The sequence below is a fragment of the Daktulosphaira vitifoliae genome, unplaced genomic scaffold (genome assembly GCF_025091365.1).
Source record: "Daktulosphaira vitifoliae isolate Bord-2020 unplaced genomic scaffold, ASM2509136v1 Scaffold_3, whole genome shotgun sequence".
NCBI lineage: Eukaryota > Metazoa > Arthropoda > Insecta > Hemiptera > Phylloxeridae > Daktulosphaira > Daktulosphaira vitifoliae.
In genome coordinates this window covers 18,634,620-18,661,888 of record NW_026099574.1, presented here as the reverse complement: position 1 = coordinate 18,661,888, position 27,269 = coordinate 18,634,620, and the positions used below count along the sequence as shown (strand labels likewise).

Below are 27,269 nucleotides of genomic sequence, written 5' to 3'. Positions count from 1 at the left end.
TGTTTACTGTACATTAATATTATACTAGTTTCATAGTTTAATTTCATTAATAATTTTGGACACATAGAAACAAACGACATTGAAATTAAATGTGGTTATTAAGAAAATACACGTATTTCATTAATTTAGAACTTATTTATTGAAACTTTCTTTTCGTGTATCTTTGTAATAAATCAAATTGAAACTTAACTAGTTTATTACAAAAACAATATAGTTATTTAACAGTAACACTTATAACAATAAATACTCCACATGTAGGCGTCTTGGTTTTTAAAATAACTTTGATCATTTAATCACTATATAAGATATAAAGGATAATGACATAAAAATCATAACTTGCAAAACAGTGTATTACAGAAAATCAACGCGTTATTATACTATGAATTTTGATGGTTTTCGTTAAGCAGTAAAAAATAATTATAATTTTAAGTACTTACGTGGATAGACAATGTTACGATTATACAGCAACGACCGGGAATATATTTAACGGTATTTATGGCTAAATGTACGGAAGACAACTCAAAGTGAAAACACTTATTATTATTTCGGTCGGCTCTTATATTGTATAATTCACACTGTTTTCATTACCATCTAATAAATAAGTTCTACACTGTAACTATCTGACTAAATACTGCATTTCCTTGTCATCCGTCTTTAAGAAAATTTATATGATGGTTAGAGAAAAAAGTAGAAAACATCTTATACCAAATAACTTCTTAGGTTTATTTATCCATGTGTCCAAATTAATGGCTGAACGCTAGAAAGTTAAGAGAATTTATTGCATTTCATTATCTATAGGGTACTGTAGCTTAACCCTAAAATAGCAATTGCTTTTATATGCCTAAAAATATGTGATTTTGCAGTTTCTTCTATTTTTTTAAGTTTCCCTTAATCAGACTTATTCATATACTGATAAAAATTCTGAATGAAGTATATACATTAGTTAACGTCGTGCAGATAGTTGTGACTGAATTAAAAATTATAAAAACAATAATGAAAGCATTGAAGTAGAATTTTAGAATTCATCACTGATTTTCTGCAAAAAAAGAAAATAATATACAATTCTAAATAAGAACAAATAAATAATTATTTATTTATGAAAAAAAAATGATTAAAAAATAAATATTAATGTAATTGAGAACAATTGTAAAGCTTTTCTTAGTTTAATTAAAAAATAATTTATGCAATCAAAGTGGAATGCTGTTATCTGTTCATAAAATAAATGTTTTTCAAAATATTATTTGATTTTGCAGAGCAAAGGCTAATAATATTATCAAAAAGTTTAACATTTTATTTATTATTAATAATTTTGCTTAAATCCCGATATGAATCGAGTTCACTGAATTCATCAGATTTAGAGATTCTCTGATGTACTTTAGACGGTTAATAACAATATTGGTATGTGAATTGACTACAGTTCACAATACACATACTCGAATACTGTTGAAAATTCCACAAACGCCCGAGCAATCACGAAAAACCCATTTGTTCTTGTACTTGACTCAAATTCAATTGCTGACGAACGATCATGAGCCCTAAACATATTTGTTGTGTAGAGATTCGATTCGATAAACCGAAAAATAACCTAACACGATTATTATTGGTAAGAGCCACACATTTATTTCTACGATATCCTTCCTTGTAGAAATTCATTTTTTTAATAGAACAAAAATAATTTTTTTATTACAAATGAGACAATGTATATTTTAAAATAAAAACGATATTTAACAAAAAATAGGTCTTAAACATATCCTTGTAGCTGTCTCAATATTCTTATATCTATCTGTCATTTTTAATTGTATTCTGAGAAATTTATTATCCCTACGTTTCTCTATTAGACTTCATAATATTTCATCGGTATTTACAAACTTGTAAATGGTTCGATCTATCACAATATAACATTAAAATTCCAATTTTTGCTTTAAATTATTGTATATAAAATATGCCTTAAGATTTTTTATTTTTGGTGTAAATTAAATAAAAAATAATAATCGCAATAAAAATTCAGAACTGCCAAAAGTTAAAAAAAAAATCTCAATATTATATTTTGTTTTTCTATTAATTAAGTGGTTCATAATAAATGAATCACTTTGTATACTTGTGTATCTGTCTGAAACTATCATCATACAAAACACAAGTATTAGAAAAAACATTGCATAGAAAACATTAAAAATTATATTTATTATAAATACATTTTATTTCTTATAACGACATACACAGACATTATAATGTTCAATTAATCCTTAAAAGTCTACTGCGCCCAAATGAATGCGCATAATAAAAGTTCAATCAAACACAATTATAAATAATTGGTGCCATCAAATTTTCATTATTTAAAAATTTAAAAATTGTCTTTCGACTTTTAAGGTTACTCAAACTAAACAATGTATCCAAATGGCCCGAAAAAAATGTATTAAAGAAAAATCAATTTGTATAAGATAATTAATGAATGAAACACAAATTACATTATTTAGAAATAATATTATATTGAGTCCTTACATTAGCATTTCCGGGTTACTGACTATCCTACCAAGTTCTTAAAATATGCTTGTCGATTCTCATAAACTTTACTTTTTTGCCGATATTTTCATGATTTCTTCGTGTATAGATTACTAATTATTTCACAATATAGTCTTCATCGCTATTTTCAAACTACTCTAAAACGATTATGACTGTGAATCCATAAAATGCATTTATTCAAATCGTTTGTAAAGGAGTTTTGCATGAAAATAGGATTTTCTTTAAACAGCATTCGGATAACGACCATACATTCTCTAAATAAACTGAATCGCCTCTACCAAAAGTTTTCTCGTTCCTATTACCCTTATGCTGTACACGAGCTAACACCATTATTATTATATTTCAAAAAATAAGTAAGAAAAATATCATTTTCTTTTTTTTTGTTTAGATTTTTTAAAGTTTTTCTACTTGGACAATAATAAAGATTAAAGTTTTACATTTTTCTCACATTTCATGTGCTACAAAATGACAGTTATTTTAATGGAGCTTTTTGGACCATAAAATGAAATAGTTTACAGTGAAATAAAAAATCAAGCTACTTTTTCCCTCTGTAGCTGTTACTTTAAGAAAATTGCACAAAACAATTGGGATTAGTACCTTAGGAGTAGTTTAATAAAACCAAATATTAACATAACACGGATTATACAGACCAGACCATTTATTTTTATGAAAAATTATAAAATGATTTCGAGTAGCTGAGGTTATAAAATAAAATGTCTTAAAATAAAAGATAAGTTGTTAAAATATACAAATAATGGTTCAAAACAACACAGGTCAAAAAAGAATGAAAATTTTCCTCTTGTCTACAATATTTAGAAAAATTTTATATGGAATTAAACGTTAAATCCGAATCTAGATTCAATTTTTTTTATTAAATCTCAGTTAGTAATTAAGCATAAATTAAACAATTAAATTATTACAAAAAAAATAAAAAGTAATTATTTTTTTATAGACTTATCAAAATAATATAGCACTTTTTTCACAATTTTAAGCGTATTGAATATTTTTGTTCATTAATTCACTATTTTGGTTTTTTGTTATTTAAATACAAAATATTTATATTTTAATGGAATATCATTAAGTTATATAAAAAAATAATTAAATTTCAGTTTTTTTGTAATGATTTAATTGTTTAAATAATGCTTAATCACTAATTACTAATCATGTTAAATATTAGATGTGATAGAAAAAATGTGAGTAAAAATTCGGAAACAGCGTCTAAATTCCATGTAAAATTTAACCAAATATTGTAGACACCAAAATCGTTATTGTCCTGTATAATTATTATTACAATTCTAAAAAATTTTCTTAAAAAACTCTCACATTTTATTTTTAATATACAATAATATAATTTTACATAATAATATGTGTATAATATATATATATATATATATATATCAATATTTGTATAATGCAACAATTTAAATAACAGTATACATACGCATATCACTGATAACATTTAGTCTTTTTTTCCAATAGCATTTTTTTATGGTACTTGAAACTTTAAATGTATATCAATGAAATATATAAAGAATTTGTATAATTAAAAAGTTTTAATATTGGATCAATAGAGATAAAGTATTTTAATCGGCAATGTAAGTGAATTATTTCTATAAGGGTTGGATAATTTAATATATTTACAGTTCCGATAGGTTAAAGTTTTGTTTAAGTATCGTTTAAAATTTCCGGTTCGATTTCAGCGAAAAACATTTAAAAACTTCTTAAACGATTCCAGTTTTGCACTTATCGTGTGATATAGTCATCTTTCCAGTCAATTCGATTATTTATTATTAATATTCAAATGTTTATAGCTCATGAATATTTTTTATATTCATATTATCAATCTGCCCAAAAGAATGGAGATGCTTATTTTTTAATTATTAAAAAATATACACAAAACTTATTAAAATATATCAACAAACATTCTTGTGACAAAAATTTTAACACATTCGCAAAAGTAATTTTTTTTAAGGGTAAAAGTAAAAGGTTTTTCTTCCAAGTAAATAAAGATATTTTAATCTTAGGCCATATTGAACATTTAGTCATTCAAGTATTTAGTGGAGTTTCGTACTTCAATCGATACGTGCAACAGCTTTTGTTCAAGGGTCATGCAAAAAAAAAAATTCGCTCATTGAACTAATGCGCTTGGTTTTTAAAGGGCAAAGAGAGAACATTTTAATTATCCGGCCAACTACTGCAAACAGCAAACTCTAGAGACTGTTTTTGACAGAGCAGCGGATCAGAGCTATTACAGTGAAAGAGGGAATGAGTAGCTGCGCCGGGACTAGATAATATGTTCACCGTATTGTTTCTGATACACCAGTTAAATGGAACACGATAGTTGGCATAACGATAGCAATTCTGTTTCGCTTTTATCAAGATTAAACCGCAACAATTTTGATTAATCCCAAGTCACCAAATTGCTACCTCTTATGCAACTTATCAAAATAAATCGTTATGATTATTTATTTAAATTATTTTTTTTTGTACGGTCGATTGATTTAGATGCACATACAAAACTATTGGCTCATGTAACCAACTATTATTTATTGAAACCTTTTTAGTTGTCGTGTCTTTATTGCAAATAGCTCACTGATATTCAGAATCATATTTAAATTTACATGGAATAAAATCTTTAATAAGTACTATTTTAAAAATACCACAGTACAAAGATATACAAAAAGTAATTTTCTTAAGATTGTCGCATAAATTACTACAACACACGCTAAAAAGTTACGAAAAAGAAATGTTCAAGTATAATATATTCATAAAATTAAAAGTTGCTGTCCATTGTAGAAAATAAAAAGTCCTTGATTTTGCTTTGTTTTTATTTAACTAAATGTAGTATTACTTCAACGTCTACACACAATTTTTTGAATTTCAAAGGAGATAACAAAATTTTGATTTGTCAATTAAGACTAACTGTTATTGAAGCATTTATTGTTATAATAAACTAATAATAATGGCTTTTGTACTTGATTTGATTGAAAATTAAAATAACAATAATGTTTTTAAATGAAACGTAATAAACACAATAAATACCTACTAAACTGGAACAACATTTTTGAAATCATGATTTCCGCAAAAGCCGTATTAAATAAAGCTGCAAAGAGTTTATACTCATAACACCCTTTTTTTCCTATAAATATTATTGTATAAAACACAAATATATATTAGAAGATATTTGTATTGCAAACTTGTAAGCTGTGTGATAATGTTTCTATAAGTAATTTTATTACTTATACACCCAACCGTCTGTATCTTGTCTAAATCCGATATAATCGTATTCCTTTTTCGTTATTATTGCTTTTATATTATATTGAAGTAATCGAAACCAACATAACTCTACCGTAATTATATTAGAACTATAAAATCTTTGTGATTATGGACATTTTCCTCTAGTCAAAATTATTTAAGCTTTTTAATAATATCAAAATTGTTTCATAAAAAATTACTCATTTGAAACTTAAAAATCAAGAATTTTTCTTATTAATATTAAGCATTTATAGTTCTAAACAATAACTAAAATGCAAATCATTTATATTTTTATATTTTATTCTTAGTTTGCTAAAACTAAAAGATCCTAAAAAATCAAATATACAATTTATTTACTAAAATATAAAAAACTATGTTAATTGATTATGGTATTTTCATTAATGAAAATTGTTAATTGAACAAAGAAAAAATAATTCATAAAAATCTTTAAAAATTAAAACTGAATTAAGATAAATTTAAAATCAAAAACAAATACTAAATATAAATGTTTCCAATTAAAAAATATATAACTAATCTGTTTGTTTATTTTAGCACTCCACTCTTACTTTAATACACTATATAAACGGATTTAAAATCTAAGACATGATTCAAAAAATTATCATTTAATCAGTAAACATACTTAATATCCATTTCCTATAAAAATAATTGAAGGCGAAATCTAACTGAAAAGCAATGTTTCCAACATTTGTTAAGTTCTTACAATAAATAGTTGTAATAGTTTTTAAGTCCAACGTAAATGACCTTTTTCATTTAGCAATACAATTTAAATAATTTATTACGGTATATAATGATAAATTATTTCTTAATTATTATAAATTAAAAACTATTAATTCACATACATATAAATATGTAAAGAAGAATACACTTAATAACGTACGTCTGCTGCATGTCATTATTGTTATTTGATCTAAAAGAAACCAGTCTTAAATAGATAAAATAAACTAATAGTTTTCTTTAATAAATGATATGTTTTTTTGACGTATTATAGAGTAATATCGATCAAATTAAAGTTAATACTATTACTGGTGACAGAAAAACTTGTTGTTATAATAAATTTAAAACATTTAATATTCTTTATCGAAACCGAAAAACAGGTAATACAATTATTTGAAAAATAATTAAAGAACGAAAACAATTCTTGTAAAAATAATACTTTTGTTTAATAAAAATGACTTAAATAATTATCATAATTTAAAAGAAAACCATTCTTGTTAAAATAACCATAATGTTATTAGCTTCATAATTTAATCACTTTTCAGTGATTCTTTTTTATCTTATATCAATTTATTAATACTTAAAGTTAAACATTTTTATTCTTACAAATGTTTGCAATTTATCAGATGCCATTATCATTTTAATCTTTTGAATTACGAAAAATGTACATTAGTAAACATAAGATTATTTCTGCTTCAGGTTTTGACTATTTCAAGCGCAAATAACAGGTTTATATCACAGATAATCTTTACAAAATATTGTTGGCATAAAAGACAATTTTGATTCAAATTAAATAGAAAATGTTTGTGATTTATTAAAAAATAATAATACATAAAATGATTTCATACGAGTAATAAGTTTTTGATGCACTGGAATATTCGATAAAATGACAAATTGTTAAAATCCGTTTTTTACTTCTAGTGTATAATTCATTATATTTTATTATAAAAATTTTCATTATTTTTAAATCTATACTTTGTGTCCCAAATTGTTAAAATCAAATATTACTCTATCTCATTCTTCAAAAGTAACTTAGTTAAAATCGTATTTTGACTAAACCAATCATTTTTTAATTAATAAAATTATAATTTTTTCCTGAAAATAAATAATCCATATTCATTAATCTTATTGTTTTCCTAATAATTTATTGCTAATTCTTTTTTTGCTTCGAAACTTAGATGATGGTTATATTTAGTTTTTTTATGTCTGTTGATGAAAATTCTAAGCTCTCCCTGAACCGATTTTAATGATATTTGAAATTTACTACAATATAAAGAAAATATTCTACCTCACGATTGTTTTACTACGATAAATCAGCCGTCAAAATTATAAAAAAAATTCGCAATTTTTCAAAAAGAGACTTTATTTTTTATTTTTGAAAATATTTCGGGACGTCTACTCTATTTTAATATATATCAAATCTCTTGAAATGTATTACATTTTAAAAAAAACATTGCAGTGACTTGTTCAATGTAAGTTATCAATCTCTAATTTTAAAAATTTGTAATATTTGGTGGATATGTTGATTTTTATTTTATGTTTCAAATACGCATCGAAGCGTTTTTTTGACAGTAATTTTAATTTCTGTCAGATATCAATTAATACTAATTTTACAAATACCTCAACTCCATTTTACTGAATATCAACTGTACTTTACTTTTATACGTTTAACATAAATGATCATTGATTAAAAACTTAAGGAGCTAAATTATATATGTATTCATTTTTTGTGGAATATTTAAAATAGCCTTGAGTAATCAATTTATAAGAAACGGTAGTTAATTAGTTCTATTTGATGAAACAACAAGTGGTTGAATTATTTAGATTACCTTTTAAACATACTAATAAATCTTAACTATTCAGTTTGACAGTAAACTGTAAATCGTTCTACATTTAGAGTGCTTCATTTGTTATTTAGTGAAATGTGCTCCCCCCAAAAAAAAATTTCTTTTGGACCCTCGCATGCTTACATAACTATCTAATCAATAAGAAGTAATTTAAAAATATATGATAACAATAGCTTTTGAAAGGACATTTAACATAAATTATTTACCATGTAAAATAAAAGTTTTCTTATCTTCTGGTTGTTTTTGTTATATAATTCAAAATATTTTACTAGTATTTTATTATACAGTGTATTCCACCATATTATGATACCTTTAATAATTTATGATCGAACTAATATGTTGTGTAACATTTTTTAAAATAATTTTTACAGTTTTGGACCATATTAATAGCATAATTTTTATTGTATGTTTCTAAAAAGAGCGGAATATATACACATGTATGAACTATACCCACTTACACTACACACCCACTCTATGTATTAAAATGTTTGTCATCTAACTTATTTTAAAATTATTACTAATCCATCAAAATTTTTTTTAAAAACTTCTCAAATAAAAAAATTCTTATTTTCCTTATTAAATACAAATAATAAAACTGCTAAAATTATTAAAAACAATTTTTTTTTGTAAAATATTTGAAGGATCAAAAAATATTAACGATGTCAATACTTGAAGTAATACCGTATGAAATAAAATAATAGTAAAATATTCTTAATTATGAAATTGATTTATTAATAAAATGAAATTAATGTAATTAATTTATTATAAAGTAACAGTAAATAACAAATTAATTTTTATTTAAAAAAATACAATTAAAAAATAATTATTGTGATAATTTATTCAATATATTATTTTTGATTTACAGCTCCAATTACAAAAACTTCCAGCACAAGTTGGAGAACTGAACATAAAGCAGCACGCACGCTTGGAATTATAATGGGTGTATTCTTATTGTGTTGGTTGCCATTTTTTTTATGGTACGTATTACTACTAGTTATCTCATTGATATTCCTTCTGCATAACATGGTTTAACACAACGTATTAAGTCACAAAATTAAAGTGTCCCAATAATTTAAAAGTGGTTATATTTTATGAAAGGTATATTTTTATCAAAAATGTATCATTCAAATATGTATGAAAATACATGTGTTACAAACTTATGAATTTTAAAACACACGTTACTTATTTACTCTAATTTAAATAAATTCTCGATTTTAAGAATTTTTAACGAAATTTCAACAATAATTTAATATAGTAAAAAAATTTATGTTAATCTCAAAATAGTAACTTCTCATTAGTAATTTAATCATTTAAAACAAAGAACATCCTGAATAGTAGGCAAATTTTTTTTTTACTGAACCAATTCATGCCTATATAAACAAATATTAATAATGGTATATAATTATTTACTCTTTACTTGATAATGTAGTGTCATGACTTAAAATGCTTTCACAAATAATACCATGTGTCGTACTTCATTTAGTTTGTCTTATACGGCCGGATCACGTAAAAAAAAGTTGTGACAAGATTTTTTCTTTTGTTAATACTAATGCGGTCACGTAAAATACCAATTTACGGACACTGTACTCTATTTTTCTTAGCTTCTATTTTTAAGGAGATTTTCATCATACGTTGTCTTAGAGTAAAGAAAGTCGTGTGTTAACTTGTTAAAGTTGCAGTAGTCCTTACTTTGTAACTTGGGTTTCCTAATTTCGAAATAGTATACGGAGCGATGAAAAATAACACTATAATTCCAGAGAATGGCATAAATATTAAAGATTGTAACATTATTAAAATTGGACTAGGCCATAGTGTTTTTGTATACTTTTACCAATTTTTCAATAGCAAAGTTATATCTACTATGTTTATTTCCTTATTGAATAAGTTATCGCTTATTAAACACACCGATATTATTATTTATTGACGACAAATAATGTAATTTTATTTATGCAAAAAACATAAACTTGATACAAAAATTAGAATAATACTGAACACTTTAAATTTTACATTGGATCAGTGTAAAGAAGTTTTTAGTTTCTTTTAAATAATCAAGACAGTTCACTCTTAGTACTTGATGTAATATAAGATAAAATTCAATAATACTAGTTTAGTTTATTTTTAAACTACCGCCAAATATTGATATTGGTAGTTAAAATTAACTAGTAAAATTGTGGGTTATCTAAATTGATTTATTTTAATTTTAGATTTTGAACAGTTTATTTAATTTAAGCTCTTCAATTGGTGCTACTGTAGAGAATTTCAAATTATATGAAATTTACATCTTTTAACCTCTATTAAAATATATTTTCATTAATTTTATAATTTCCTAATAAATCTTTAATAAAATATCTTTTATTTTCTTAAAAAAAGCAACTTACTGCAGCGTAAAGTGAGTGTAACATTTTAATTCAAATTAATAGTTCAGTTATAATCGACTTATTAACATATAATATATATTAAATTTCATTGGTATTTTTTTTTACAATTTTAAAATTAAAATTATTTATTATTTGTGTAAAATTAGAGTATACTGGAGGCTATGGAAGCTATTAGCCAATTATTTACGTACGTTTCCATAACCTCCCTTTATAACAATTTTGAACAATTTTTTTTTCTAATTTTTACTCTATTTTATGAATTTTTACACTAAAATTTAAAATTTGTACCACATTCTTTTATTAGATATAGTCATTTTTCTAATGAGGGCTGTGGAATCGTTTCCCCAGCAACCGCATTTTTAAAAATATGGTTTATTTTATAATTACTAATCTTCTTCTTCCTCGCTTTAATCCCAACTACTTGGATTCGGCCACCCTTATCCTAAACTTCCACTTGACACGATCTCCCCCACATCCTCTACGCTCACAACAGCTGTCCTTATATCGCATTCAATAACATCTCTCCATCTCTATTTTGGTCTTCCTCTACCTCTTCTTCCTTCAACATTCATTTCTACAACTGTTCTTACGGCTTCCGATTCCTTTCTCCTCATAACATTATCAAACTATTTAAGTCTATTTACTCTCATCTTATCCACGATGATATTCCTATGCTTTCTCTTTCATATTTATTCCTTATCCTATCTTCTTTCATCAGGCCACTAATTTATTTAAGCATTCTCATCTCTGCTACACTCATTCTCTGGTCTACATTCTATTCAACCACTCAACACTCAAAAATACATCATAGCTGGTCTCACTACATTCTTATAGAATTTACCTTACAGCCTCATAGAAATTTTTTTATCGCATAAGAATTTTATAATTAATAATATAAAATATAATTTACTTGAAGTTAAAATAAAGTAATTTTTAAAAAATTAACAATAATTGTTGAATTTTAAACTAACCTAATTATTAGGTTAGATCTAGTTTTAGTTTTAGGTGTAAGATAAGTGGGCAGATTTGCCCATACACTCCGACCTGTAGATCCATTGTGCGCACCTTTTACTGAATTATATTATTTCGGTTTCTTCGCATAAGTGTTTCCGACGAATTGTGTTGCCATTGTTTGAATACATACGATTATATATGTACATTTATTTATTTAGAACGTTCTATTAGGCCACATATTTATGGTGTTATATATATGTATTAATCCACATATATATAACACCTATATATGTTCAAAGAGTCTTGTCTCTCTGGCAAAATTAAATATCTCTTTATGTTTTAAATTTTTAATACATTCTTTTTCGAGAAAATATCTTCTCAAATGTTAAGTTTTAATGTGTCCAAGGTATCACATCCATAAATAATGTAAAATGAATTTTTCTCTTCTGTTCCACACTTTTTAAGCAGATAATTGTTTTCTGTCAGTAGTCCAGTTAGAGTGTTTATTTGATATCTAGTTATTTTATTAAGATTCCTCAATAGTAGACCGGGAGTTAAACATTTCTGATTAGTTGAGTACCATTAAGGAACTCCATATTTTCATGTGTTGTTCTCTGCATCAGGTTTTAGGTAGCACTTTGATTGATTGCTCCACGAATCCTACTACTGGTTTTGGTCCAACATAGGTGTTTTCTGCACCTTTCCTTGTTAGTACGAAGTATGCTTTTTCATTACCAATCCACCGCTGCATTCAAGGACTAACTTTGAAGTCATCTGGTTACTACTAAGAGCCTTTAGAGTACCTTGACTATAAATTAGGATATTAATATTCCTTTTTTTGAATACTATCAGATTCTAGTTACCTACTAGTATTACTATTACCTATGCTTGAAACACAGAGGATGTTATGCCCATTAACATGCTGATATTTATGCGAGGTTTTAATCCCCAAATGCCAGCAGCTACCTTTCATAAATTTAAAAGTCGTCTGTACACATTACAAACTTTTCTTTCCTAGTCAAGTGGTTTATATTCCATTACCTATGTTAATATCTCACCTTTGTAGGGGGTGTTATTTTAAAGAACAGGTTTGATACAATCGAAGAAATATACTTTGGTGTATCTTTTTTAGTATTTTACTATGTTCTATGGTGTCGCTATCAATAGCCCACGTACCTAGAGAGTAGAATCTTAGTGCTGTGCCTTTGACATGAAATTTAACCTCTAGATGTAAAGGAAGTATCCCAGTTAGTACTGTTGATGTTTTTCTTATCACTCTAATAATGGCTATTGCAGCCATTCTTTAAATGCAAGTCAGTTCTTTCATGGCTAAGTGTAGTTCTGGTCCACCAGACCAAAGCACCGTAAAAAATCATAGGTATATTCACTAAAGAGTATAAAGCGGCCCCTACACGATCAATTAATTTGTGTCAATATTTTGTACAATATTTATTTGCCCTAAGCCTATCAATATTATTGTCCAATATTCAATTGAAAAATATTCATTACATATGTAACCTATCATCATAGGCGTATATTTAATGCGTGTTTACAAAGGCGTAGTGGCATTTACCATCATCAATTTATGTGATATTATAAATTACCACTTTTTTAAAAATGTATCTAACCGATAACCCATAACCACTATTGCGTTATTTTGTACAATATCACATGCTAACGTACAATAAAATTGTGTATTATGCAATAAATTTCCAACCCTGTTTGATTTCTTCAATATATTGTACAATCCTTCAATATCTATACTAAACTTTCAATAATATTGCGCAATATCGATTATTGTTCAATATTATTGGTCGTGTAATAAACAAAACATAACGCTTGATTTAAGACATTTTTATTAACACTTTCCCAGAGTTCTGGGATCCATATCCACAATATAATCATGACGTTTTTGACTTCGTCCTCAATATGTGATTTCTATTTTAGCTTACTGTCTAGGATAATACTTAATAATTTCTCCTTTGGCCTAAAGACAATTTCTTATCTATTTAGGCTAAGTGTGTCAAGATTTTTAAGTCCTGTTCGTCTCCTAGTAAACATTAGTATACATCTATTTTGTTTGGATTAATAGCTAGGCTATACTTACTACAAAACATGTATACAGTATTCAGTATCTGCTGTGTCAGTAGATTTCCCTGTTTGCTATGCATGTTGGTTCTATGTAAAAGGTTTAAATAAATGTACACAAGTAAGTCTATCTTTAGCAAAAAATCAAAAAATTATAGTATAAAAAAACATATTTATAATAATTTAACATGAAATAAAATATTCAAAATAATGCAAACTTATTTCTTAATTATTAAATTGTATGTTTCATATGTTTTAATAATAATATGCACATACCTTGCTCGTCTTCGTGAAAATTTGTTTTTAAAAGGCAAAAGATACTTTGCCTTTTACTATTGTAGTAATATACACATTTTACAACAGTGTACTAGTATTAGCCATTTAAATATTTCTTGGAAAGATCATTAGTTTTGAATAGTTGAAATAAATACTCGGTAATCTACAGTACGATCTGTAATTATTTTTAATTTAAATAAATTACAATGCAATGGTTAAAGACTACTATGTGACGTGTCAAAATTACTGAAATGTCTAATTATTTCTATCTTGTTGTAAATAATCTTGATGATTTTCCAGTAGACAAGAAATGCTATTGAAAAGTAATTCAACGCGTCTCTATTTACATTTCAAATCAGCTCTAATCGACATCGTCAAACTTTGAGTAATGAAATAAAAAAAATTCACGTTATTACAATTAAAAAGAATACATAAAAAAAGAGAATAATCATAAATGCAAGCATAATAATTTTTACTGATTGATTCTAAGTGACAGTTGTACAACAGGATTATTACAAATCTGCGTGAATATTAATGAGTCGTCGGAATTTTCAGATGACTTTGTAATTTATTCTACACCCGTACTCTGAACGGCATATAGTATTTAAATGCTTCGCATTGTATTTTTAAAAATATTTATAACTAATTCAATTATTGACGGACAAATTAATAAATTTAGAGACTATATAGGTATTAGCATAAATGAATAAATATCATTCATATATTTATACCCGTTATTGATTTTCAGTTTTATTCCGTGTTTTCAATAAGTACATAAATTGTAAGGAATAGAGAGCAGGGTATATTTTATAATTGGAATAGTAATAATTTATTCTCGTTCACAAAACGTAGACGATTCAATCTAAAAATCTTATTTGAAAAATCGTTGTGATAACAATTTTATTTATACTTCTGATACGTTTATACTCGCAAAGTAATAACAAAAACGTAGACATATTTATATCTAAAATACTGCAGTAATCAATGCAGAATAACTTATATATATATACATATAGTATGCGTATTCACAATAATATACTATATTATAATATAAAAATAAAATATACAACAGTTATTGCTGGGAAATGTGATTCTATCCTTCGAAACCAAGTATATATTTTTTCCACTTTTAGTAAAAATTTTCTACCATAACTTATTATTAGATTTTAACCCAATCGACTTTTGATACCCATACAAAATATAACTTTTATATAATTTAATCTATTCATTTACATGTATTTGTACATATATATTTATTTTTGAACGAAGAGGATGCGAGATAACACATATATGTATGTATTATCATTTGCATACCAAATTTTAAACCATGTTAATATAAATATAGTAAATAATGTACAAATCTTTCAAAGAACTTTTCTAATGGCTAATTTTAATTCCTTCGATGAGAACATCAAACCTAATTAAATAGTTTTACAGTGAAAATAAAACTTGAAAATATTGATTCCGACAATGTCTATAAATGTTTACCTCATTGGTCAGTATAATTAATTAGGACGGCGTATTAAGTATGCAAAATAGCTACATCAGTGAAATCAAATTATTATCAACTATTTGCATTTCATCTTAAATCGATGTTAAATATCGCCATTTTTTTAAGATGCACGTTAATGATAGTAATATTTTATTTTATATAATAAAATTATTAAAAGTCTTTGTTTGATATAAATCTACAAATATATTAAACATCCTAAAATTGTCAAAGCACTGATAATTGTGAATACATTTTAAATAAATTAAAAATAAAATTATCATGTGTTATTTATACACATTAATTTTTAAACAGTCAAAATACTGAAAAAAATATATAGTATAATAATTTATTGTAAAATTTAATATATACAAGCATATTTAATAGAGGAGTCGGCCTGGCCTAGTGATTAGAAACGTATGTTTTAGCGGGCGAGGTCTAGGGGTTACATTCCCAAGGTGCCAACGAGAATTTTCTTGTGATTTTCTTATTGGTGGTGTTTGATCTCTGGTGAAAATTGGCCATAATATCTGTCCCGTCCATCATTGGTCTAGCCAAGAACTTTGACATCCCTAATAGTAAAAGAGTGTCACCAACCTAAGTAGCATGTTATGTTTGGGAAATAGAAGAATGTAAAACTGATCATTATTTTTTTAAGCGTATTTATAGCGGAAAAAAAGTCAATAATAGATTTACCGTATGAAAACTATATTTTAAATTTCAAATTAACTTTTGAACACCGACATAAAATATTACCGTCTCCTTGATAATTTATTACTTTTGATATTACAATTTCTCGTTGAAACTATTTTTAACGGCTGTTGTTATTAATCTAATACACAATATCAAGAGTGTAGTGAAGTGATGACATTGTAGTTGTATAACTTTAATAACATTGCTATGATTCATTTAAAATCTCAATTCTTCGTTATTTTAATTATTTACCACAAAAAATTAATCTTGAATAGTTCAAAATTTCAAATAATGAAACATAAAATAAAATTATTGTATTTGAACTTTTAATCTCAAAAACTACTTTATCGATCCATATTTTTAATGTTACAATATTTCAATATTATTATTTTGATATCTTACTTTACAATTAAGATTTTATATCTCAAGTTCTAAAATAAATCGTTTATGTTTATATTTTCTATTTCATTGTAATACAATTCCTAACTACTTTGGTAAATAAACCATGGAAATGATTAGACGTTTAAGCCTCCTATAAAATATCTCCTTACTCTAGAAAATTTAGAATCAGTATCTTTAATCTCTATAATTTTCGCCGGATTATGCCTAAGCCTGAGGTTGAATAATATTATCATAATCCTTTCAAAAAATCTCACAACGCGACATGTTCTCATGTCGGAAAAAATAGCTTATTTTCTTAAACATGAATATATTTATAAAAAATGTTAACAAGTAAAACAATAAAAAGACGGCGATGTTGCATATAATATGAAACTCTTATCTAATTTAAAGTTGATAAATTATAATACATTTGCATTATAAATGCTATTTAGCGTTGAACAATTCAGATAAAGATTTTAATTCAATTCTATTTCAGAAATTTATAAACATTGACTCTTATGTTAGGCTTGCAAATTCAAGACTAAATAAATGTGAAATAACTAAATTTGTATACATTGTATACAAAATATATACATTATTTTTTCAATCAGTTGTTTTTTTTTTCAAGTATTGTATTTTTCTAAAATAAAAAGTACAATGAGCTAAATTTAATATTCCATTAAAATAAACATTTCTTTTGTCTGAATTCACTAGTGTTTATTTTAAAAAAAAAATCATTGATACTAACTAGTGTTTATAACACAAAAATAATTTAATAGGGTTTTTCAATTTTTTTTTAATAATCAGTAGAACTAAAAATATATTTAAAACTATAAATATCGCATTTTACAAATTTTTTTTATACATTCAGTTCATTTGTTATAAAAAATAATGAATCCATCGGTTGAATGAAGTCACAAATAAATTATTTTTTATAAAGAGTCTACTACATGTTAATTTGAATTGTATCACTGCTTTTTGGAAAAGTGGTAATGCCTAATACTAAAAAAGGAGTTTGTTAGTCGTGTTAAAATGCAAAGAAAGAACATTGACCGTACCTAAAATATAACGCACTTAACAATTAAATATTATCGTGGTTACCATTTTATGACTTTAAGCGCAATATTATAATTAAGTTGAGTATAATTTCGGCATTAATCAAATTATTTCTATTACAATAATTTCATGTGGTTAACACTCCGACATTTTATTTTAATTATTTCTCAAGACTAATGTAATAATAATTAATTCAAACCCCTTGTTTACTGTCTAAGAATTAGACTTTAAGACAATAGGAACAATGAATTTCGCTTCGTAAATCTCTGTAATTTGTTTATCTAAACAAGTAACTATTCATTTCAACTATAATTTACACATTCATTGGTATCATAAATTATTACACTAACATATTTATCTATTAATTAAAAATAATGATCGTTGTAATGTAGAATTTTTTTTCTTTTGAAATTTTAGAAATTGTTGCAAACGATTGAAAAATTAAATTATAAACTGTCTTGAATGATTTTCATAGAAAAATAAATTAAGGCTAAGTTTATCTCGCTCTTAGAATCAATATAAATTATAAATTATAATCTAGTAATACAGTGCTAATAAAATATGAATCGTAGTAGCCGAAATATTGTTAAATAGTTATGTAATAATGTATTTGTTTATTTTTAATTTTGTATGAATAAACCCACATGCATAATATCAAAGCAACACTTAAGATAATTTTATTAATTAAATATACAGAATACTATAAATAATTGCCTTGTGTTTAATATTTATTACAGTACACTTACAAACCACCTCTTATTCGGAATTTTGAGTCACATACCAAGAGTCTAGTTAAGAACACCAATACGACGTGCTCTAGTACTTCCAACAACAAAGTTTATTATTAAACACTGTTTAATCTTTCAACGACTCTTAACTTACAGATCAAGTTTTTTTTAACACCAAAAGCAGATGGCTTTTTCGTCGAATTGTTCTTATAAAAATCTTGTTCCAGTAAAGCCAGCTAAATTATTATTCTTTAGTGTTTTGGAAAATTAAAAAAATTAAAAAGAAGTTATTTTCTCTCAGTTCGGTCGTTTAATTGTTGTTCACATTAGTTACAATTGCCACTAACGAAGAATTCTTAAGAACTTTAAATTGCATAAAAGAACTAATGAAAAAGATTTTTACAACGAAACCATTTATACAACAAAAAAGCATTTAAAATCAATTACAATGTGTATTCAAAATTTTTCATTTGTGAATCACATAATTTGTTGGATATTATGATAAATATATTCATAATGAGGCACACACTCAAACCCATGTAATTACTTGTACTATGATAGAGCTCTTGAAATACTCTGATGCATTTACTTTTATTTAAAAACCAAAATTTTATCATTTTTAAACAATATTCCTTTTATTTAACAGTCACCTTTTCCTCGCTTAAACTTTAAGAAATAATTCAGATATTTCCCATACGTCGGTTTGATACTTTTAATATAATACTTTACTTTTACAGACAAATAGTGTAGTTTTAATATAAAGTATCGAAAATTTAAATGCCAACATAATATTTGTATCTAAATTTTCCCTTACAAAGTATGCGCTAAAAGCTTCCAGTACATGTATGTAAAAATTTGGGTATTTTTTTTTGAAGAGTGTATATGGATCCTAAAACATCATCATAACGTACATAAATTTTTTTAGCTAAGAGCAAAAAGTTTTTTAATACAATTAAGATTTATCTTTACCTTTTTTACGATATCAGAACACCTTCTGTTTATGAATTAAGATATTGCACAAAAATGTTACATCTTTGCCCAAGAAGCATTAAAGAATATATTCTTTCGTAATAAATCAAGGTAAAAGAAGAAAAAATATAGTTTAAAAATTATATCAAATAACATTCAGATAAGTAACATGGTGTTTCTTTTGAACTCGACATTATTAATAGCTGCAAGAGGAAGTTAATGCTCATTATTGTAATAAGGAAATACAATATAGGTTTATAAGAATCATAGCGTTTCGCCAACGTTGATATTTAGTACAAATTCGCGTATTGAAATACTATAGCTTTCTCTCGTTTTTATATTCTCTATGTGTCTGTAAAAACATCAATAAACAGATTTAACGTTTCATTGAAAATACGACACGAGCCAAGGTAAAAATATATATTTCTACGTCATTTTTACATACAACTACACAAGAGTGAAGTACTCGAAGTACATTATGTCTTATCGTATAAAGCAAAAATTTACATTAATTTACATTTATTACTTTAAAGCGTCAAAAAAATGTTTAAAGGACGTAAGCGTTCCCGCATTTGTTGGTTACTAAGCCCTATTTAGATTTACAGCATTTTTGAAAGCTTTGTAAAAATATTTGTTTTGCAAAGTCATGTTATGTTAATTTTTATAAGTGAAAATTTAACATATCAAACAAATTATTTGAAAATTGCAGGTGTATTCTTTGTTAAAATTAATGACAATTACATAAAATCTAAAAAATTCTGATAGAATTAAAACAAACATCCAACTCAACATTTCACTATGCAAATACACTATTTAAAATGTAAAATCATCAATTTATATTTTTTTAAATTCTCTAGGTGTTGTTTAATGTTTTTTTTTTTTTGCAATGATCTTTAAATGCATAGGAGACATGATTTATTTTTCAAACTTGTCCGATAAGTTAGCAACGACTTACTCGACAAACAAGTAACAAATTTAAACACATCGCCCATTTTATTGTATACATTTTAAACCGTTAAACAAGCCGAGAGCAAAAAATCCAACGAGTGACCAATCCACAGAGATTCAACTACCATAAAGGCGTTTTGTTTCAAAAATATATACATACAGTGCTGCGCCGTTGGGAATTGTGAGTATACAAAGCGATTTTCGAGTTCCCTGTCGCGTTATAACACAGGTCCTTGTTTCCTTCGTGACAACTAACAAGTAAAATGGCGATACAAATGTCTTGATTATACACTTTTGGGTTAGACAACCTAGTGAAAATAAATCTTTAAAAACATGTACAGTATTTAAATAATTCATTAATTAATACGATATTTAAACATAATGCATTGTAAATAAAAATAATTAGATAAAGTGTATACAGCCGAGTAGGCAGCATACGCGAAAACAACACATGTATTTTTTATTGAATTAAATGCTGAGTTAATAATGAACAATGTTTACTTAAAATTAAAATTTGAAAATATTCTACAAAAATTGTTTAGCATTTAAGTTTGCTCTCTAACTATCGCATAAAAGTTTTAACTAAAGCTTTCATACTAAATTATTAAGACATTTTTTTTAATTGAATTATTTTTCAAACATAATTATTTATTATTATTATTTATTTTTTTTTTTACTAAAATGAATATAAAAATATCTAAGTTGTTAATTGAATATGTATTCATAAATTGTGGAAAGTTCATAGAGATTCTTTGAACTAAAAGTAATTTTCTAACTTTAGGGGAAGAGTCCATGGATTTTACCTTCAAAATTGAAAAATAAGAATAACTTAAATTAAATAAAAAATATACATAACAAAAAATAAAGTCGTCCCCTTAATTCATTATTGCTAATGAAACATTAAAAAGAATATTTTATTAAAATTATTTAGCAACATACTTAGGTGAACATTAAATATAAATGTAATAATTGATATTGTAAATTCATAATAATTTCTGTCATACAAATGATTTTAGCAATTATTGCGTCCAGTACAGATATGATTATTAAAATTTCTTGTTAATGCATAATCAAGTTTAACAAAATAAAGCAAATATGAGAAAAAATCGGACTGAGCCTTGGCTAAGTAACGGCTATGAAGTTATATATTAAATGAAACGCAACAATAATTGGTTACCTTTAAATATGCATGGGAATATTTTTAGTATAAAACAATTGTGGTCTCTTGGGGCTCTTGATAAACAGTTAACTTCAGAAGTCTTATTTAAATCATAATTAAAACAAAGTGTATAAATTAAATAATTTCTGGGATATGGTCCTATATAAAAATTTAACAATGTCTTTTTCTATATATACTATAAATATTAATTTATTCAAACACTTAATGAAACATATGATTTTTCCTAATAATTACACGAAATTATTTGCTCAACATTAACATTTGATTACATAAATAAGTAAACTAAATAAATCCACAGTAAATGTCAGATGTCCGTTGACCAACATCTCCTTAGTTCACTACCCGTCCGTGTTATCATGCTTACAATGGTCGGTCGATCCAATGGATCAACATTCACATATTCCATACCCAATTAGCAAAATGCTAAATAACAAGTTCATATGACACAAACCTCTGATCTCTGTAGTACTACAACTCAATTAGAACTATACGTTTCATAAATCTTATGCCCGAACAAAATGCATTAAGATTACATTTTTTGAATTTTAATCAAACTGTATCAGAAGAGGCTTTAACATACTTAAGTAAGTCATTTGAACTAATAACCAAAGTATGTACACATTGTTCAAAGCCTTTTTAAAATAAATTTTTGATTTTTTACTTAAGGTATTGAAATTCAACCACTAATGTTTCTGTCAGTAGGTACTTTTTGTGAATATTATATATAACTAACACATGTTCGATTTATTTATATACTTTGTATGTCAATAAATATTTTATTTGTAAATATTTTATCAATGTTTATGACATGGAAACTGTTTGAAAGTTTTCTAAAATAGATTGTGTAAAAACATTTTAAAAAAGGTTTTACTTTTAAAATATATGACTGTAATATACCTTTGTATATGCATACATCATATTAATAATATATAAATACATATGTCGCAAAAAAAATGTTGTAACTATTATTTACATAATTGTACATTTTTATAAAAGAATATAAAGACATATAAAAAATGTCTTATTAAATAAATAGACCGTATAAAACTTGATAACAAATGAAATCGCTTTAATATATTAATCAATAGTCTTGTAACATAATTAATTTTTCAAAAATAATAAAACTTTTAGCGTCAATGCGTTAGTTTTACTATGATGTGTTTTTTACATCTTAATTCATCCACTTATTAATCATAGAATTATTTTTAATATTAAAGTATTTTATACGGATTTGAATCAAATTAAAAAGTTATTTCATTAGTATTTAAAACGACTCAAATCACTTGAAAATTATTGCTTTGGTAGTACATTATTGTTTTTTTTCTCTGGTATAAAAATTATCAAACCCATTTCATATTTATAATTTGAATTGAAACCGTACTATGAGCATAATTACACAGTACTTGTACTACCCAAAGCGGCAGCAAAAAGTTCTAAGTTATAATTTTACGATGCCTTTAAATTGTTACAGATAATATTAGAATTGCGAATAATTTTAATTGAATATAAAGTTCCTATATTTTGAATTTAAGTCAAAATAAGTTTTTTCCAACTAAAATGCTATTTCACTTTTGTATAGCGCCAAGCGCAAACCAATTTTCAATCAACGATACAGAATTTTATTTTGGTGTAAGATTTGACAATGCTTATGAGCTCTTGTGACATAAAGAACACACACCCGATACATTCATTAATCAGTTGCCTCGCTATCGGTGTATCCACTTGTGGTATTCCTGCTAATGTCACGAGGGTAAAAAGTCCACCGGGCTTCAAAAGGCCGACTACGGTCGATCGTTCTTTGACGGCTCTGTTCGCTTCACGACGTTTCTGAGTAATCGTCTACCCTCTCTACGCCCATGTCGCCGGAACTTCTTTACTAACTTTCCTATTATTCACATTATTGCTGATTTATTTAGATTAATAGCTCATTATGAAAACTATTCACATTGTTAATGTGTGATAATACTCTAGTGTGTACCTGTTATAAGCTTACATGCAATTTTTGTAATTCACCGACAAGTTTTCATTTATTAATAGTGATTAATACACGGCTTCTGCCTAAGTTTTTCACATAATTTGAAACCTGTGTCGACCATTATTTTCTTTTACTCGTTCCTTTAACCAATCTTTATCCATACACCAACTACAACGTCTACAATCTTGAGGATTCGTTGTTATAAATGGGTTGGATGGAATTACTAAGAGTCAACAGAGGCTCCTTAGAAATTTATCGCCATTTAAACAGGATCACTATTAAATATTCAATGTGTTGTTGTATCTATTCGAAATGTTGTAATTAAGCTAGATTACATTAACTAACCTAGTTCCAAATGTGACAACTAACTTTGTATCAATAACAAATGAATAAATAGTATTAATTGTTCATTTGAGCAAAACATTATAATTGTTTAAGTCTTTTTTCCAAATTACGATTAATATGTTTTCTCACTATACAACTATATTCATACTATATTATTCCTTTTTTAATCCGTCATCCATTCGGTTTTATATACTTATGACTCATATCTATTGCAAAACGTTAAAAATTATGAATTTTTGTTATTAGATATAAATATGTTAAATTTATGTTTTTATAAAAGGTGTGTTTGAATTTCTATAATTACTTCTCTTTTAAACTAAGTACTAATTGTGAATACAACTAAACTCCTAACAGCCTATGGCAATCTTTTTATGAATGAAGCCGTTAATTATAATTATTTGATTTTTTCATAAAAAATTTAAAGCAAATTTATCTCTTGGTTTTTAAGAACCATAAGAACATAAAAATAACCATAAGAATACTAAAAAATAAAATAATAATAATAATAATACAATATAGATTTAGTAGGTTCATTTCTTTACATAAGTCAGAACAGATTATTGTCAAAAAAAAGTAATTACATTTTATTAATACTAATATAGTTTAACAAGTATTTAAACTTGAAGAAAATTGGTCTTGAGTGTTAGTTAAAGAAAATAATCAGGAAAGTCGAACTAAAAACCTTATGAAATGTCCAAAATTATTAAAGAATTTGTAACTTACTCTTTAATAGACACAAATAAAAGTTCACGTGTTGGATTTAAAGTTACGTTTGTTAGAAAACAACTTAAAACTTCTCTCCCACACATAAATGCTAATCAAGGATTTCAACACAAACTTTAAAGAATTCCTATTTGATATTCTTTTTAATTTAACCCGCATATCTCCAAGTTTATTTTGGTCGATTTTTCAAGATTTTTCTACATGACAGAATTTACTTTTAGTTGGCATTGCTTTATTTTAAATTAATTTTTTATTTAATTTTAATTTTTGAGTAAGTACACTAACATCTTGACGGTACAATATATTATTATTTAAGGTTCCGTTCTTTTTGGAAATAAAGATTCTTATTCTGGTTCTTATTTAAAATATTAATGAACCTAATTTTTTAAGTTCTCTCCAAGTTCTTAAAGCAAAATAAGTTATTTAGAATAAGAAACCTATTATTTATAATATTAACAGATGTATACAAATCTTTAGTTTTGTACTATCGTTCAAACTGATTGCAGAGTTCATCTTCGGAGTTACAGTTACAGGTCTGAGGTTGTAATTTGGTTGTAACTGTTTGCCTAGCTTGTTTTCTGTTTTTTGAATATCAGTTGACGTTATCAATTGATAACATATAACGGCAATATGATTATTTTTTGTTATTGTTGATATAATATAATCGCGTTGCTGTTGATAACTTTCGTATGCTTGTTATTGATGTTGTTTAGTTTTTGTTGTTTTTTTCGACATTCTTGACATTTGCTCTTAATTTTTTACACCGATAATTTTCAATTAGGCTTTTTTACAAATTGTGTTGTTTTTTTATTATTTGATATATAATATGAATCCAAATCTTGCTAGTCCATCCGTTTTCTGTTATAATTTTCTGGATATTTTTCAATTTCTATTACTTCTCATTATAATATATATATGGAAATAATAATGCACTATATACATTCATTTACCAAATCTTCTTAATTTAAGATTTTGTCCTTGTCAAATTTTTCGTTGTTTTTGACGTGTTGGTCTACTGATGATTATTTCACCTTTTGCTAGTCTACGTCTTCATATTTTTTTATTCCTGTTGCCATTGCTCTTCCTTTTTGTCCAATAAGACTTGCGACATGAATACAGTATTAATAATTTTTGAACGTAATAATTTTTTTATACATAATTCCTTGTATGTATGACAACATTAGTTCCTATCTTATCATCTTTACTCTTACTTTATATATTTTTTTTATTTTATCTTTTTTAATGTCTTGCTTATGTTCTTAATTGTGTTTATGCGGTGGACTACAAACTATATGTCATTTACACCGGCGTCTGTAACTTTAAGTAGAAAGTGGACTATAATATAGGAGAAAGGAAAGGATTTTGATCGTCTGATCAAAACACAAGAATCCCGAATAACGAGGGTTCGCCTACGCTAATCGAGAGAGTGAGATGGTCTGGTAACAAATGATAGCAGTGTTTAATAAATAAATATAAATGATAGAAACAAAATAATGTTATCATCGAATGTAAATTTTAAATATAAGACAATAATAATCAAATAATAAAATTATTCAACTGCAAATTAAATCTATTTATCAAATAATTAAATTATATTTGTTAAAAATTTTTTTTAAAACCTTTTAAAACTTTAGAAGCATTTTAACTAAAATTATAAATTCTAACTCTAAGAGTTCTACTATAATAACAATCAATTCTACAAAAGAAATCATATAATTTAGTTTAAATAAACTTTTAAAATGTTTGGTTAAAACGTTCCTCTGATCCTATAACGACGAATATACGAAAGACACACGAAATAATAATAGACCTAAATTAATGCAACAATAGTCCCTTTGGCATACTAAATAACTAAAATTAACAATAATAAAAAATGTATAAATATAAACTTCTCTTATCGATAACAATTCAGATATAAATATACAAAATACCAATAATAATAATCTATCTTTTTACTATAAAATATTTTCAATAATTATAAAATACACAGAACAAAGTATTCACAAACACATTATTGACTATTAAAAATACAGTTATGTAGTAAAATTGACTGTTAAAAAAACAGAATGTGAATTAATGGTCAAAATAACTGACTATTTAGGAACTTTTGATAGAATGATAACTGTAAGTTATCATATTACATATTACTATCATCATATTACTAGCAATACAAAAAAATTATATTGCCTATTTAGGACAAAACAGAAACGAAAACACAAAACAATATTTAAAATACTATCTTAGCACACACAATGAAAATAGTTATTTAATGTGTCGACATAGTGAACACTTTTGAAATATTATAATATTCACTATATATATTTTTAACTAGTATAACACAAATAACAATAATAATGTATAACTCATAGATCGCATATGGTGGCATAGTCAAGAGAGGAAGAGACCTGTCCCCCATTTACAGTAATATTTATTTTTGAAATAAAGTGATGATCAAAATAAAAAGGTCTAAAATATGGAATTTTTTATATAAATTTTTACTATGGTCTCCCTTAGCCATAGTAAAAGAATTATGATATTCTAGCTGCGCCAATGACCATAGGAGTGTAGTGCGCATTGGTCAGTTATAAAAAACAAATGGCTAAAATGATTACATTTATATGTTTATAAAATATATAATTTTGATTATTCGTATCATGATTACATATTTACAACATGTCCTTAATTTTTTAATCTGTAGTTATTTATGGTTAACCACATATTGCTATATC

At 25.4% G+C, this 27,269-nt stretch overlaps 1 protein-coding gene across 9 annotated transcripts in view; it reads left to right on the top strand.

Annotated features, from left to right (window-relative positions):
• The window catches only part of LOC126902377 (octopamine receptor beta-3R-like), a 104,420-nt gene that overhangs the window by 75,845 nt on the left and 1,306 nt on the right, over positions 1-27,269 (top strand). For all 9 annotated transcript variants that reach the window (XM_050679559.1, XM_050679568.1, XM_050679560.1 and 6 more), the window contains one exon: positions 9,223-9,334. In XM_050679559.1, the coding sequence (XP_050535516.1) occupies positions 9,223-9,334 (112 nt within the window). The remainder of the gene's footprint in view (positions 1-9,222; positions 9,335-27,269) is intronic.